At 38.4% G+C, this 17649-nt stretch overlaps 1 protein-coding gene across 1 annotated transcript; it reads left to right on the top strand.

Annotated features, from left to right (window-relative positions):
- The first annotated feature begins 2197 nt into the window (after positions 1-2197).
- On the top strand, positions 2198-8576 carry LOC142139060 (large ribosomal subunit protein P2-like). The gene is made up of 5 exons (XM_075196327.1): positions 2198-2304; positions 3497-3620; positions 5645-5693; positions 6645-6740; positions 8470-8576. Exons 2-5 carry the CDS (start codon positions 3498-3500, stop codon positions 8538-8540), a joined length of 339 nt encoding a protein of 112 aa, XP_075052428.1. The 5' UTR covers positions 2198-2304; position 3497; the 3' UTR covers positions 8541-8576.
- The last annotated feature ends 9073 nt before the right edge of the window (positions 8577-17649 follow it).

Below are 17649 nucleotides of genomic sequence, written 5' to 3'. Positions count from 1 at the left end.
AAAACAACGCACATTAAAAAAAGATTCAAATAATGTCACCTGTTAATAATATAGGCATTAATGATAAAACAATAAATAAAAGTTTTTTATATAATATATATAGATTTCCATGCAATTCATTTATTAGAATGTTCTTAATGTTTACTGAACATAAAAATAAATTTTTACAATTGCCCATGATTGCAAACATATGTTATAGCACGCATACGTGACTGTCACAAGTAATCAGGACATAGACTAGCCCTGTAGCCGGAGCAAGAGATACCGTAGAAAAACAAACACCAAGGCCTAGATTTACTAAACTGCGGGTTTGAAAAAGTGGAGATGTTGCCTATATCAGCCAATCAGATTCTAGTTATCATTTATTTATTACCTTCTACAAAATGATAACTAGAATCTGATTGGTTGCTATAGGCAACATCTCCACTTTTTCAAACCCGCAGTTTAGTAAATCTAGCCCCAAAGCTTGAATCGGATGTGGCTGTGTGCGCTCGAGTTTGGCATGCCCTTACTGTACACTGACTACGGGTGAACGCCCCTTCACTGCCTCGTTCCCACCCAGAAATTGTAAGCTATAATAAGTGTCCTTTGCGTATGAATATGAATTGAATATAGAATAATTATGAATTAGTTGCGTATGGTCCGGTTCTGGGCATGCGCAGATCAAATTTGCAGATTATAAGCACAAAATCGGCATTTACATTCCTTGATGAATCAGGCCCTAAATCTTTAACTCACAGTGCTAATTTTCCAATAATTTAGACTCTTGATGCACCAAAATTAAAAGAAAAAGTGGGAAGTTTTCTGTAGAAAAATATCAGAGGAAAATTGCAAAAGTAAATGAAATTTAAAGTTAAGGAGTAGAGTATTTGCATAATCTCCCAATAGTACCAATTTTACCATGAGGGTCTCAGTTCTTGGACCCTGAAAAGGACATGGCCTATCAGAAAGTGGGTGTGGCTTACATCAATAAAATCATGGCCGAAACGATGTGGCATAGTTTAAACAGCTCGGGGTGGGGCTTATTTTCCCAGTTTTGCTTTCCAAGTTGATGGAAAGTATGTATCTAATACCGATGGAAGGTATCAGGTTAGAAGGTCTAGGTTTATCAGGAAAATAATTATCAGGAAGCCCTTCCAGCCTGTTTTTATGTTTGGCGATTTATTCTGAAAACTGTTACAAGATGTGAAAAGGCTGTATGTATATATCACCCATTTATTTCATCCAGATGCATCTGTGTACCAATTTGTCTGCTGGATCTGCATCACATTTGTTCACGTTATCAAACCTGCATGTGCTGGGACACCTCTTATTATGATGAAGTTAGGCCCATCTCTACTCTTCATATCTCCCACCTGCATTACCAGATGACATGTATCAAAAACAAGCAGGTATATTTATAACCCATAGCGATAAATATATCCTGATGGTGATCGTACTATAGAAATGCCTGCCTAGACAGTGCCATAATGAATCTGTTTGGCAGCAGCATCCCTGTAAATTATTTTAAAACATTGGCAAGTATGTAGCAATTGCAACTAACATACATTTAAAAAAAAAACATTTTATTGTGCCGTTGGTTAACATTAAAAAATAAAAACAATTCCAGAGACATCTTTAAACCATGAGACTATTCGTGTAAATTAAGGGCATTCTTGTTGACTGCTGTCATCTCCTTATGGTTGCAGTCAAAATCCGAGTGAATAACAGGCCTATACAACCTGTGGCTTTACAACTGTTATGTCTGCCAGCCCATGATTGTCTGGAGACACAAGTTACCTGCATCTCGTGACATAAATACAGATAGGTAAAACATAACTATCGCCAGTCTCCCAACACGCATGTTCCGTGACCTTTTCTTTTACCCATAAGCATCTGCATCAGGTCACAAATCAACTTGGCTTAACTGCGCATGCGAGATCTAATTTCCGTATTTGAGCAAGCGCACGCTAACATTCTGCGCATGCGCGTTACGAATACTAAGACCCTGGTTATTGAACGCATGCGTTTTAGAACGAGTTGCCGTATTGCGCATGCCCATAGGCAATCTTGGGTTCTACAATAACTAATTCAATAAGTATTATTTCATCAAAACACGTTATACTCTTCACATAATAAACTATTCTTGATTAACCATCGAGGAAAGGTATGTTTTGTTAGGTTTTAGAAAGGGGTCTGTTGTTGACCTTTGATCTCTGTTAAACATGATTTTTTTTGCCTGGGAAACCCCGTGCCTCTCTCTTTCCCTCTCGGAGTTGAAGAAAAGGAGCGTGCACATCGTTTCGTGTCTGTCACAGACTTAAAGTAAGTGATATGGGGGATCCTGTACCTCTTCTATAGACAGGTCTCCTGTCTGAGGGGTCACTATCAGACAAGATTGTACACACACGGCCCGGGAATGCTCAGGAGACATTTAATTGTACTCTATAGTGATAGGTGTCTGTAGGCAGAACCCACCATGCATGTTTTATCGTGAGCTGTACCATTATGTAGTTATATGGACAGTAACGTAGTAACTAGTACCAGGACTCGGCTTGTTGTGCTGCTCATTACTGCACATTAGATCTATGTTGTTTGTGACTTTATACTTTATTAGTTATTGCATATGTGTATATCAAAAACTCCCATAGATCATCTTTACATAGGAGTTTTGAACATCCAGTTAAAACATAAGCATACTACACGTTACTGTTTCTGAATATGTTTTGCTTTGTTCTACAAATAAATATTCCACAGGTCAGATGGGCATCAAATAACCGACATTCTTTCTTACATTTATGTCCACCTTTTTCATGATCTGTGCATCATGTGTATCTGCTCTTATGCTTGGTACACATTTATGCAATTATGATACAGATCACAAGATTAAGATATTGCAAGAGTGTGTACTGTCCTACGTTCATGTTTTATTGTACAAACTGCTATCAATGATGGAAAGATGACAGCATGCTGCTAATTGTTAAAGGGTTAGAATTGTGGCACTTGTGTAGATTGAGGTCAGTGAGGAATGTTAAAATGAATACCCCATGACATCTACAAAATATATACAGGTTTTTAAAAGTGAATATGGGTTTCTGCAAAATGAATTGTTTGCTTGGGAGTTAGGTCGAAAATGTTGAATTTAGTTACCAGTTTAATAATTTTAGAACATGTAGAATACCTGTGATACCAAGTGATTTGTTCACTGCTAAACTCTATAAAAGGCAAAGACATTTTTAAAATGTACGCGGACAACTTGTTAATATAGAGATTCTACTATGTTAAATGAATTTAACAAAAATGAACGCCAATGGGACCCTTGTGAACTGATTGTGGATACCCATTTCATTTGTTTGTATGGTGCCACAGAAGTCTCAATGCATGATATGACAAATCTGAAAACTAAATTTTTTTTCTTTAAGGTTAATTCTATACTTTCTATAGTGTGTAATATAGAGTGTACATACTCTTTATATCTGTACTCATTTTTTTATTTTTTTTTTACTTGTAATTGTAGAATGCGTTACATGGCCGCTTACCTGCTTGCCACCCTTGGTGGTAACAGCAGCCCCTCAGCAAAGGATATTAAGAAGATCCTGTCCAGCGTTGGAATTGATGTTGATGATGGCCGTCTGCAAAAGGTTAGTCATCCATGTACAGCCGACATATGACTGAGCATTGACATGATAATCGTTCCAAATATATCATGCTCCTTTCATGTATATCGGACCTACCTGATTAATTCAACTTTCACCTAATAGTAATGAAAAATGGTAAAATACATGCTAACGTTTGCCACTGTAGGACAAATGGTCTGTCATTTACTTTCTTTTCAGCAAATAAAAAAATTATTTTGCAGACTTTACGCCGTGAAGTAGTGATACTTGCCCCTGCTGTGATCTATTGTACAATTCCTGCTATTTTAGGGGTGGCACAGTAGTTAACATTACAGTCTGACACCACTTGGGTTTGGTTTTAACCAGGGCATTAACTGTTTGGAGCTTGTACGTTCCCACTTTGTGTGCATGGGTTTCCTTCCACAGTCCAAAAGCAAAGGGGTAGATTAATTGACTTCTGAAAAAAAATACCCTACTGTGTGTCTTTGTGGTAAAGAATTTAGACACTGAGCTTCACTGGAGAATGGACTGATGTGAATGATTGGACATTCTGTAAAAGCTCTCCTATATGATTAACAACATACACCACTTTGGTGTGAATTTTATTGTTTCTTTTCAAGGCAAATTGCACCATAGTATATTATATCTTTTTCAAAACATATCTTTTTCAAAACATTATAAGTAGAAAAATGCAAAAACACATTTCCATTCTTCCCTTTTCACGCAACTGGTGTAACCACTGAAAGTCCTCACAGAAATGAATTAATTTGTTCTAAGTGTAGGTATAGCAAAAGTGCACTTTATGTAAGTTTTGATGCATATATAATGTCCAAAACAATGTTAAAGCTTATGGTATGATTTTCATATTAATCTGTAAGCTTCTTGGGTTTCCCTCATACCAGCATTGATAAAGTGTTACTGGTAACTTAACAGCATCTGATGTATCAGCAGTGGTTAGGTCCTGGTTACATAGGATCTGTTTGTGCTGACAGGTTGGAGATTCCTGGATCACCGATATAGCATAAAAGACCTTTCGCAAAAGAAAATCCTTTTGTCATCACTATAGGGATGTTACAGAATTCCCTCTAGGAATTGTGAAATCCCAGCATTCCATGATGAATGATATACAGTGTTTTCTTTGAATGCTGTGTACAGTTACTGGGTAGCTAGGAATCTATAGTAACAATTCCTAGCTGTGCCACCAATGTTGGCTTAATTTTTAGTGGAGGAAAACTTAACTTTAACTCCATACAACAGTGCTCATGTAAATATATGGATGATGTGCTGGAAAGTATTTCATTAATCAGGGAGCTAGCTTGACCACACCAGCCCTGCTACAGACACTGGGAACATGAGCATACACTTATATTTGTTAGGATGGTAGGGTCCAGTGCTACTACTTATCTATACATATTTTATTATTAAGGGGGGGGGGGGCAGGACACCTTTAATCTGCTTGCACATTAAGGTGTAACTATGTTTAACTGAGTCGAGCCTACATATACCAGTCCACACCATGTCCTGGTGTTGTATTACAGTGAGCTGCCTGAACAAAATGTTACTTTCACAATGAGAAGTTGTTCCTGGCTGTTCAATCATCTGAACATTGTTTTATGTAGAGTTCTGTACAGACGATTATTTCCTCTTATCAGAAAACCTTGTAATCAGAGGGGTTTTCATAGTGGAGACAGAGCCCCTGGGATTAGTAAGACCTAAGGAGGCTCTCAAGTTGCTGTACCTAGAGTTAGAGATTTGGAGTATGTGTACCCGACAATTAAGTTTATGTATTTGCATGCAAACACATTCTATTTAAAAAAAAAAAAAAAAAAAAAGTGAAGATCGGTCTGATCACATGGGGCAAAACACACTGTTTCCGAGGGGTTAAAGTAATTTTTCAGTGTAATGTCTACAAATAATACAGCTGCTTAATAATTTCATAGCTGTACAAATAAAAAAAAGTCTATATGTTGCCACTGTAGATTATAAATGTTATGTAGTGTGTTTAAATATTTTAATATACACACGTTTTCCATTTGTGTTCTTAACAGGTGATTTCTGAACTCGATGGGAAAGACCTTGATGGACTTATCAATTCTGGTAATTATGCTTGTGAAAATTAAAAAAAAAAAAGTTATCTCCATACACCTGGAATAGTAGTTACTCCCGTTTTTCTAGTCCTGGTTGAAAACTTTTGTGCCTTAATGTAATGGGGTACGATAATAAAAAATTATCCAAAGATATTGTACATGAAGATGGCAACAAATATGGCTGACTTTTCAAACTGCTTATTTATGGTAGTACTGCCAATTCCTGTTAAAACTGTTTGAGCTAACAGCCACGTATTCACCAGTGCCGTACCCTAAGGAGACAAGTAGCACAAATTAAGTGCACTACATCTTTATAAAAAGCAGTGAAAAGCTGTCTACATACCTTCCAGCAGTCCAGTTTCACCAAACATGTGATTGTCCAACTTTTGCTAAATCGGGCTCATTTATCAGTCTGTCTGAACACCTGAATCATGTTGCGGGCATTGTCGTCGGCACACAGATTGTAATTGTCACTGTTATTTCCTCCAGGAACAATTTAGAATCCATCTTGAATATTTTGTTTCCCCCTGTGAGCTTTTAAAAGAACAGATTTCAAGCCAGTTTGGTTTATTTTGTCAGAAGTCACAACACATGTCGCTAGCTAAACACAGTAATTCTTCTTCCTAAAGCCTTCACAACACTGGTGTGATATTAGCAGATAAATACTACTTAATGATTTCAATTACTAGAACACACTGCATAATTAGTATACCTTTCCGTACAGACTAACTTGTGCATAGAAGAGCTTTTACTTTTCTTAGCCATTGCTTGGCTGTTTCATTCAATACTTAATATCCTAAGTTTAGTACGGTTATACTAGCCTTATTGGCTATTGAGCTGTGCATTTTTGCCCCTAACAAATATACTGCACTGAAATCTAGTTAAGAGATTGTGCAGCCACAACAACTTTGTCTTCTTGCCGAGACAGGGTAGTTTGTAATTTATATCTCTTTATCTGCAGGCCTTTCCAAGCTGTGCTCAGTTCCATCTGGGGGCGCTGTGTCTGCTGCTCCTGTTTCTGCATCCGCTCCTGCTGCTGGTGGAGCTCCCCCACCAGGTAAGTTCTTGAACGTAGGAAATATTTGTGGGTCTTAAGTTGCGTTCAGAGTTTATTTCCTGTTCCAAAATAATCAAGTGTATTTGTTGCACAACTGTGGCCACATTCAGTTCATCGTAAGGAATAAATGCCAGTCAAAGAAACCAAATTTACTCTTGGATATGTTTTTTGAGTTTTGTCAAAATTGTTTGGTATTTTTTAATTATTTTTTTAATAAAAAAAAAAACACTCAAATATAGTTTTGATTTGAAATTAAAGTTTAAAAATAAAAAATTGTTTACTGTGAATGTACATTTTGCATAGATACTATACGTAAAACTTCAACCACGACATTTTATTGCTGGCATTGCATATAATGCAGGAAAAATACAAACATGAAGCCAAAGCATGTTTATCTTACAATATTTGCATTGGAAGAAAACACTGTGCTCTTTTGCAATCTGGTACAGGAATTTTGACACAGAGTAAGCGCATAAAAGCTGATCATGTATATAATCAATGTGTATACTGTGCAGCACTTCTGTTAGAAACTTAAGTTGTCCTTCAGCATAACATTAATATCTATGCCCCCCTCAACATGTGTCACTGCAATGGTGCAGACTTGTTCTAATAAAAGATGAATATGCATTAATTGATTACAAATGTTTCTGATGAGGAACACTAGCTCTAATGTTGCTTGCATGTTCATTCAGAACATTGGTGTGACTTATATACCACTAATGTGAGACGAAGCAGGGCTTCTCGTATCTGTCGAATGTAACCTGGTTTCATTGTATTGTAACGCTGCAGATGTCAGCACCAAGGGCTTGTAAACACAGCAGTACATTGTATGTGCTCAGTGTGTTTTTAAAGCCTGTTAAAGATTTGCGTCAATTTTAACGTTTCCTGCAGCATTAGAAATAAGGGGGGGTATAATGTTGTTTTGTTTTTACGAGCTCTCGCGAAGTGCCAAATACACTACTGCAAGGAAGCTTTGAGATCACTTGAAAGCAAGAACAAACTTCAAAGTTTTGTCTACGCTTTCATTAGGTGGTTTTCAATACCCTGTGTGTGCAAGCCCTAAGGCTGGTGTAAGCTTGACCATGATGCTACTGCACAGGTGACGGGACAGAAATGGGGTTATTTGAAGGACAAAATAATATTGTGCTGCTGTAGGAAGCTGTGATTATTTATCACTTCAGTTTTTATCATCTGAAAGGTACAGTTCAAAATTTCAACCTTAAAACTACTCTTGCCACCTAGTAGTACCTAATATTGTACTGCGGTATCCCTACCTGGAGGCTGGTCTGTGCAGCCAGTCTATTCCTCTTACAGACTTTTCCCAAAATCTAAACACTTTGTATATTCTTCCACTAGAATCAGAGGCCCCTATTATACATTATTTCAATGGTAAAATCAATATGCAACTTAACATACCACAGACACATACAAACTTATAATGGAAATATATTACTTTTAGAAATTGGTACAGTGTTTCTGTATGAAGGAGGTTTGAGGGTATGTTTGTTTGTAGAGTACTTTTTCTATTAGCCTATGAATAAGAATTTAATACAAAGAAATGTATTGGACACTCTAATATAATTAATGACATTTTCAACCTTTCCATATACAATGTAACAAACTTACTGTTTGTTACACTATGCAAGATGGAAACGTGATTATCATTCAGAATGTAAGGTAGAATTCATCCTGCATCCTTTAATGTAAATTATTTGTTTTTTCTTAACAGAAAAGAAAGAAGAAGTAAAAGAGGAATCTGAAGAGTCCGATGAAGACATGGGATTTGGGCTCTTTGACTAAATACTTCTTGTCATAATAAAGCAACGTTCCATGGGATTGACTTGTCTGCTGTTGATAATTATTAGCATTATTTATAATTGTGATACTGTATGTTAAGGCTAAAGATTTGAAGGATTATTTAACAGTAAGGGTGCTAATGTTAAATGGACTCTAATCCTATATTTTTAATTTCCCTTTGTATATCTTTTAGTACGCGCTGACATATTATGCAGATCTGTACATTGAGGACCTCATGACACAAATTACATACAATGGCATGAAAGCAGTAAACATGGTCGTGCCCAAATCCGCTTGCATTCAGTGGGAAACACATTTTAAGGGATATATAAATAATTTTTTATAGGACTTCCCCTAGTGCTGTTCTGTCAATCTTACTGATAGAATTCTCATAATACAGGGTGAGTCAAAAGTCGCAGTACACCCTTTTATTTAAAAAATGTATATAGAAATTGGGAAACCTGAATACTCCAGTAAGGTATGGGTGACGTGGTCTATCTTTTACTGTATGTACCAAACATGGGCACCATCTTGAAATCGGCCAATCGGCCCAATTCCTGTAGAGTTTTTGAAATAAAAGGGTGTACTGCAACTTTTGACTCGCCCTGTATAATCATTAGGGGACATGTGTTGTGTGAAGTTTGTATGTTCTATCTGTGTTTGCGTGGGTTTCCTCAGGGTGCTCCGATTTCCTCCCACATTCCAAAAACATATTAATAGGTTAATTGGCTACTATCAAATTGACTCTAGTCTCTGTCTATGTTGGGGAATTTAGACTAAGCTCCAATGGGGCAGGGACTGATGTGAGTGAGTTTTACAGAGCTGCAGAATTAGTAGTGCTATATAAATAGCTGTTGATGGTGATAATCTAGGCAAGTCTTGTGTGTCATATTTGGAGCATTATGTCACGAGGTGTGGGTAGTCATGGAAAAGACTGAAAGTATGACAGCAAGCAAAGAAGTGTCAGACGTTATAAACCAATGTTAGGTTGGCTGTGCAGCCATGTGATACTCAATTCTAAACATTGGTAGTTTTTGGTGCAGCTCTTATTGACCTTAATACTCCCCTGAAGAGAACAAGTCTTAATTAGAGATGCTCCGGCTTGGTTCCCCGAGAACCAAACACACCAGAACTCAGTAGGTCTGAGAGCTTGGGCGGCTTGGTATTGTCGCGCACCCTTGAAATTGAAAACGAGGCAAAACATCATCGTTACGTCGTCTGATCTTGGATCTCGCGAGTTTTAGATTCCTTTTTAAGGCCCAACATAACGGTGGGTGGGAGTTAGGGCGGACCCCCCTTTTTCTTTACTGCCACTGCTGTGTGTCAATGTGTCCTAGATGTGTTAGGAACTGCCATGTGTTTGAGTCATTGCTCTGTTGCTTACCATCCAGCCAGGTCGCTGCAGTATTTGTCCAAAAGTGTATGAAAATAATATTGTGACCTGTGTGGTCGTCGAAATTGACTGCAAATGACTTAAAATTAGTGTTAATGAGGTTATTAATAATGTAGGAACAAAAAAAGAGCAAACGTGATTTTAGCATATTTTAGTATATCTTTCTAAAAAAAAAAAAAAAAACCCAAACACGAACCTAATCCAGATCCAAAACCAGTTCACGGAGGTCAGTGAGCATTTATAGTCTTAATGCTCTAGCTGGCTACAGGTTGTTCTGACGCCAATACTGGCCCTGACCACACTTGTGCACCTAAAGTTTGGAAAGGTCATGTTTGTCCCTCAGGGAAACTAGAAGGCAAAGATCACATTGATAGGTCCTCATATTGCTCTGAAAAGAATATGGAGTAACATGCAACAGTATCCCATGGGTATATAGCATGTGAGTGTTCTTTAATTTTTTTGGGGAATTTATGCAGGTGAGATTAGAGCTGTACAGGATAGTTCTATAATGTTTTAGGCTTTTGGTTAAGACTTCGATTAGATGATCATAAAGGTTTAGGTAAATGTTGGGTCTAGGGTTAAAGGTCGGTAGGATTAGGACTAGTGGTTTGAGGGTGTAGTTGTTTTTTGAACAATAACATGCATATTGCAGTTCTAGTTTCTATGGATGCTTGGCTTGATAAACACATATTACTGTGTAATCAATATGATCACCAATTAGCACACATTTTCAGTTGCATTTTATTGTGTTGCTCAGTGGTCAAAGTGGAAATTTAGAAGTGGTGGTATAGAAAATGTAAGTGAATAGAATTTGATAGGTTTTCAACCCAAGCAGTAGGAGGAGTGACAGTATAACACCATATATCAGCCCACTTTGAAAACTGAGCAGATATGGTAACCATGTACCAAAATGCAAATTATTACTGCCTTATCTGATGCATGAAAAGGAGTGAAGACTCTTCCTCTTCCATTTTATATGTTATGAGGATGGAGCCAGGTTGGCACTAGAACTCCAATCTGACAAATTTATAGATATGTGCATACCTATCAAGCTGTCTTAGAAATATTGCAGCTAAGCAACCAAGCCCTTTACGTTAGCACCAGATGCTACAACATGAAAGACTTGTCAAGGAGTTCATACAGTGTCTGAGCTGTGATTGTATCTTTCACTCAGATCAACAGCGAACAGGTATAATACTTCTCATCAGGCTCTTGTTTACTATTGGGTGATAATTTCACCCAACAAATACAATTAAACTGGGTTGAATGATTTTCCACTTGGACACTAGATTTTGTACAGACTGACCCTGTGTCTCCCTGACAGCTCCTGTGCTGATCTGTGAAAAGGCAGAATCTGTTGATTGCTGAACTCTCCCAGAATTCATGAAAAGGAGCTAGCCAGAAAGAGCCTGTATCTTTGGACCACTAGGAAAGAGAGAAGAGAGCTGTGATTCTCCTTATCATACAAACAGCCATGGGCAAAGTTGCTGCCGCTAGGAGCTGAATTTAATCATCAGGAAAAGAATAGGAATTAAGCTAACCTTTCAGTGGGAGCCATCTCCATGGAAAGGTCATTAGATGTCAGCAGGACGCAAATGTACACAGGAGTGTTAATCATTTTTGTCTCTTTAATTACTTCTTTGACACCTAAACAGAGGAGACATAATCTAGCAAGGAAAATGTCAGAAGTAGGTGGAGGAAAGTTGAACAGGCTCTACTTTTCCTGCCCCTGCTCTGTCATGTAATTTGGAAAGTGCCACATTTACTGCATTAGTATCTCCATAAGGAACAATATTCTGTATGTGAGATTCCATCACTCCTCACACTCCGCTGTCAAAAATTAAATGAAACTAATGCTCATGTGCACATCCTTCAAAAGTTGTAAAAGCCCACTTTATTAAGCAGATTGGCAAAGGTGCTGCCATATAAGGAGTGTCAGAATAGATGGGTAGTACCTTAATAAGAAGGCGGGCAATTCATCCTTCACAGATCAAAGATGACCAATGATCTCTAAGATCCTCCATCATGTCTTTACTGACTCCTAGAAAATCACATGGTCATAGCTAAAAGCTAGGGGTGTTTTAAGAAATGAGTGGGCCTGTCTGCATCATTAGTCCTGGGGACCCCCCCCCCCCTTAAACAAAATGCAAATAAAGGTGCACGCATATTCAAGCTAATCAAGAAGCTATCTAGCCCACTAAATTGCTGAAAAGAAGAATAGACTGCAATGTTACTACAGTAAAGTTTCATATGTCCAGATACTGTAGAACTACAAGTACCTTGCTAACTCATACTTGCCTACTCTCCTGGAATTTCCGGGAGGCTCCCGAATTTCAGGGAGTCCTCCAGGACTCCTGGAAGAGTAGACAAACCTCCCGGTCCCTGTATAATGCTGAAATTCACGGCATTGAATAGAAGGGGAGGTGGTGCTTAATCATGTAACTAAGCCACGCCCCTGGTATTCAATACCGTGAATTTCTGTATTTTAAAGTAGGGCGGGGCTAAAGTGATGTAATTATGTCATCATGCCCCTCCTACCCTCTGTCACATGATCTGTACTCCGATCTACCAGAGCACAGATTTAAAAAGTAGGCAAGTATGTACTAACTACAGAAAATCTGTGGCAATCTGCAGCTCATCAGATGGTGACAGGCCATTCTGATAATTGTAACTCCTCCCTTCCTGGCTACACTTGAAATGTCACCTGACAAGGAGACACATCACCAGTAGATCCATCCATGTGAAAATAAAGACAATAGTGGAGCCACTACTGATTCTTTCGTCCGGTGAACATTGCAAATACCCCTCGTTGGGAATCACAGATGTATTCAATCTAACTAAGATCATTAACAATTGTCACCATCAACAAAAGTATTTTCAACAATTATAGGGTTAAAAATGAGACAACTTTAAAAGCTGTCATCCCCAAAATTCCTATTGTTGTCAATAGTTACCATTGTAACAAAAGCTTGTATATGAACTCTTTATGCAAGCAAGTGCACCAATTGTGAATAATATGAGCAGGATTTATCAGAAAGGCTGGCTGCCAATCAAGTTATGCAACATGCAGAGCAAACTAGGCATTTAAACAGTCAGTTACTACAAATGCGGTCTTTGTTTGATTATAATCCTGCAGACAATTTTCCAGTGAATACTATTTATTTAGAGTTTCTAGTGTTTTGTAAATGAAATTAAGACAGCTTTTTGCAAAGATCTTAATTTCTGGACACTGCATATTGCAAACAAAAATCACGGCTGCAGTCTTCATGCCATGACAGATGAAACAGTCTGTGGAAATAGCCCTCTATCTCTGTCATTCTCTGGCAGTGGATTTTTGTCCTTGTATCAGATTGGAGCAGTGAAAGCACTTCTAGAACTGGCCCCTGAAATACTGAAATCAGCTCCCAAGGTTTATGGAGCCTCAGCAGGATCTCTTGTTGCAGCAGCAGTAGTCTTCAAGATGAACCTAGGTATGCAATGCACTTATACTGTTATCTTATGACATGTAACTAAGTTTATTATACTGTGTACTATGTTAGTACATATACCAGGAGCAATATGATTTGTGATGTATTCTGCTGATTTAGCTAAACCCTGAACAGTGGAGCTCAATCTGGGGACCCCAAAAACATTCTGTGACCCCAACTCCTAACACACAAATTGTACCCCCCCCCCCCCCCTTAGTTTCTTACTAAACTAAGACATTGCTTTAGAAAAAAAGTAAAATATTTTCACTACAAACCATGAACATAAAATAAATTGTTCAATGTAACCTGTCAATCAAATGCAGCTCTGTTTAAAGGTAAAGCATTAACATCAACCTCCATGACAGACAGCTGGAACTCATCCCACATCATTACTGTCTGATGGTCTCTGCTGCAGGTTAGAAAGCTGGGTATGTGACATAACTGGCCCTAACACTGCACAGTAATCAACCTCTCCACGCTGTGCCTTTCTGCATGGCAAGCCTCCCTATCTGTCAGTCACTGTTACTGTGATTACTTAGAGACGCACCTCTCTCTGAATGTGGCTACCTGTTGCAAAGAAGAGGAAAAGATGAAGGACCTATTTAGGTATAAGCATTACTGTTATATTATGTATATTATTCAGCTAATAAAATACAGCATCTCTTATATGTATCTCAAATAGTGGCTTTATTCTCTACTAGAGGCTAACATCTTACAAACAAACGAGCACGTATCATTGAGCGATGTGTTTGAACTCAATGTAAACTAGAAGCTGTTGATAGATTAATATATCGCTAAATAATGTATTTATTGAAGCTGACCCTCTTTGCAACCAATATCCATGTTACTTTTTATATATTGTAGATCTCTATAGACGCATAACTTGATTGGAGAGCTATTGAATTTTTGGACTGCTCCCTTTATCCACTGCAACAACATTTATGATCTTTAGCAGTAGTGTCCAATTACAGACAGACAAGGGCAGATTAGCCATAAACCTTTTCCCATAAGGATGTGTGTGTACAGTGGGACGTATGACAGTTTGCATAGCATATCTCACGTCTGCTCAGAAAGCAAGCGACTGCAAATGCACTTATGGTAACCAAAGTGTTCCTGACATGACCCCTTATGCCTGGAGTGGCAGACAGGAAAGAGTAGGGGGCGGTATAATGTAAGCGAAGTACAGAAAACAAATTTACAAATACGCCCGATGAAACCAGCAGGGAAATGTGTCAGGAGTCGAAACATTTGCACCTGCTACAGGGCTGGTGCAAATACACGCTGATAAAGATGATGAACGCCACCATGACCTCATCGCTTCTGATTGGATGAAGTCCGAAGCACTTTCACAGCAGAAACCACTACATTTATTGAGCACAGGTATAATAGATCAGCATCTGTGTAGGTCTGTAAGCGTTGTCTATTTTAATTTGCGCATGTGTGTGTTTCACTAGCAAAGGGAATGTCCACAATTGTGTATGCCTAATAAATTACATGGCAACTATGTAGGCTATGCTTATGCCATTGTGTATACTCGCTCTGCAGTTATTGACACTTAAAGAATGTCTTTTGAAAACTTAGTGTTCTGTTAGTCAAAATTAATAATCCCTCCTTTTTTCTAGTTTTTCTAGAAATGTTACATTTGGAGAGAGGCAGTCTGTGACCTCTTTATTAAGTGTGAGAAAAAATACGGGGTGTTGTGTTTGAGTGTGATCAGCAGTGTAGCAGGGCCCCCATTATATTTCTTTATTCTAAAATCTAAAGTTTTTTCGCTCTTCTACTCAAATTTTGTCAGGGTCCATCAGTGACATCTTTATTAAGCTGGCAAAAAACAGGGTGTTGTGCTTGAGTGTGAGCAGCACTGTGTTCTTTTCCTTGACGCTGAGCAGCACAACCCCCTAAAATAATATAAAATTAGTTTAATAACTAAACAGTCATGAATTTTTTGATGCTACTCATTAATTTTAGCCAGCCAGCTTGCTGCCACTATGGCCAAAATTGGTGAAAATTTAGACTGTTGTGAAGAGATAAGTGGTCGAAGTGGAAATTTAGAAGTGCCGGTATGGAAGTGAATACAATTTAATAGATTTTCAACCAAAGCAGTACTCCAGATGCTGCAACAAGAAAATTATAAAGGCAGTGTCTGAGGTGTGATTGATTGTAGCTTCCAATCAGATCAACAGGAAACAGGTTTGATACTTTCTACCAGTTGATAATTACATCCAATCAAATAAAATTAAACTGGGTTGAACGATTTTCCACTTGGACACTAGATTTTGTACATGCTTACCCTGTGTCTCCCTGGCAGCTCCTGATCTGCAGAAAGGCAGATTCTGGTGATTGCCAACCTTCACTGTTGCATAAAATGCTGGGAACTCCTTCCCAGAATTCATGAAAAGGAGTTGGTCTCTTTGGACCATTAGAAAGGACAGGAGGTGGCATCTGTGATTCTCCTTATCCTGCAAAAGGCCATTGACAAATTTGCTGGGATTAGGGAGCTTTGTTTCCCCCTAAATCTCTGTATTTTAGGCTTCTCTTAATTTAGTCAGCAGGAGAGGATTAGAAATTAGGCTAACTTTTTACTGGGAGCTATCTCCATGGACACATCATTAGACGTTAGTAGGATGTAAATGTATACAGGAGTATTGATCATTTTTGCATCTCTTCTATTACTACTTTGACACCTAAGTAGAGGAGAGACATAATTTAATAAGGAAAATGTCAGAAGGGGATGGAGGAAAGTTAAACAGGCTCTACTTTTCCCTGTCCCTGCTCTGTCATGCAATTTGGAAACATTGTCATATGCACTGCACCAGCATCTCTCCATAGAGAGCAGTAATCTCTATGTGAGATTTCATTGCTCCTCACGCTCAGCTGTCAAAAATTAAATGAAGGCGAAATGGAATTAATTATGTAGATCCCTGTCTCCTTTGCTCATTTCACCTCTAGATAACATCTGTACACTCTCACTCTCTACTGGCATCTTTCCATCACTATACAAGCACACAGTGATTACTCCTATTCTAAAAAAAACAAGATTCCAACCCAAACTCTCTCTCAAATTACTGTCCCATCTCTCAGCTCCCGTGCCCCTCCAAGCTTCTAGAGATACTTGCCTACACTCGCCTCATTTTCCGCAAACAACCTGTTGGATCCTCTTCAGTATGGCTTTCGTTCTCAACACTCCAAAGAGTGTGCGCTGATTAAGGTTGTAAATGATCTGATCACTGCAAAAACTAAACCCCATTACTCTCTCCTAATTCTCCTGGATCTCTCAACTGCATTTGACACCGTTGACCACTCTCTTCTCATACAAACGGTGCAATCCCTAGGTCTTCAAGACACTGTTCTATTGTGGTTCTCATCCTACCTTTCTAATTGCTCACTGTTAATTTCTCTGGGGCCACTTCTGCTCCGCTTCCTTTATCAGTTGGAGTACCGCAGGGCTCAGTGCTAGGTCCTCTGCTGTTCTCATTCTATACCGCTTCTCTTGGAAATCTAATAAATTCCTTTGGATTTCAGTATCTGTGTTGTCCCATGCAACTGACTGTCTTTCTGCCATTTCATCTTGGATGTCCTCTCGCCAACTAAAACTTAATTCTTCTAAAACAGTAAATAATATTCTCCACCCACCAACAAGAGCATACCTGACATTTCTATTTCTGTTGATAACATGACCATAAATCCCACCCCACAAGCTTGCTGCCTAAGTGTAATCCTCGACTCACACCTATCCTTTGTTCCACACATTAACTCTATATCTAAATCATGTTACATACATCTAAAAAGCATTTTCAGAATTCGCACATATCTCACACAAGACACAGCAGAAACCTTAATTCATGCATTAATCATCTCCCGCATTGACTATTGCAATTCCCTCCTTACTGATCTTCCACAAAACAGACTCAAACCACTACAATCTATTTTGCACACAGCGGCAAAATTGATTTCCTTTGCAAATTGTTATTCCTCTGTTAAATCACTCTGTATGTCTCTACACCGGTTGCCTGTTTTCTACCGAATCCAATATAAAATACCTTTACTAACCTACAAGGCCATCAACAAAGCTGCGCCAACATACATCTCCTCTCTAGTCTCAAAATATCTCCCAACTCGGCAACTCCGTTCTGCACAAGATCTGCGTCTTTCATCCACCCACATTACATCCTCCCATTCCCGGTTACAGGACTTTTTTCGGGCTGCACCCAATCTATGGAATTCTCTCCCTTGCACAATAAGATTCTCATCT

This window comes from Mixophyes fleayi, chromosome 2 (assembly GCF_038048845.1).
Source record: "Mixophyes fleayi isolate aMixFle1 chromosome 2, aMixFle1.hap1, whole genome shotgun sequence".
Lineage (NCBI taxonomy): Eukaryota > Metazoa > Chordata > Amphibia > Anura > Limnodynastidae > Mixophyes > Mixophyes fleayi.
Note: the sequence above shows the minus strand (reverse complement) of the source record. Positions and strands in the feature narration are given on the sequence as shown.

What these genes read in the sequence shown, in the direction of transcription:
- LOC142139060 (XM_075196327.1), top strand. Translation starts at nt 3,498, where the DNA reads ATGCGTTACATGGCCGCTTACCTGCTTGCCACCCTTGGTGGTAACAGC. An exon ending in ATGATGGCCGTCTGCAAAAG is followed by an intron (nt 3,621 to 5,644) that starts GTTAGTCATCCA and finishes TGTTCTTAACAG; the next exon opens with GTGATTTCTGAACTCGATGG. An exon ending in TGATGGACTTATCAATTCTG is followed by an intron (nt 5,694 to 6,644) that starts GTAATTATGCTT and finishes CTTTATCTGCAG; the next exon opens with GCCTTTCCAAGCTGTGCTCA.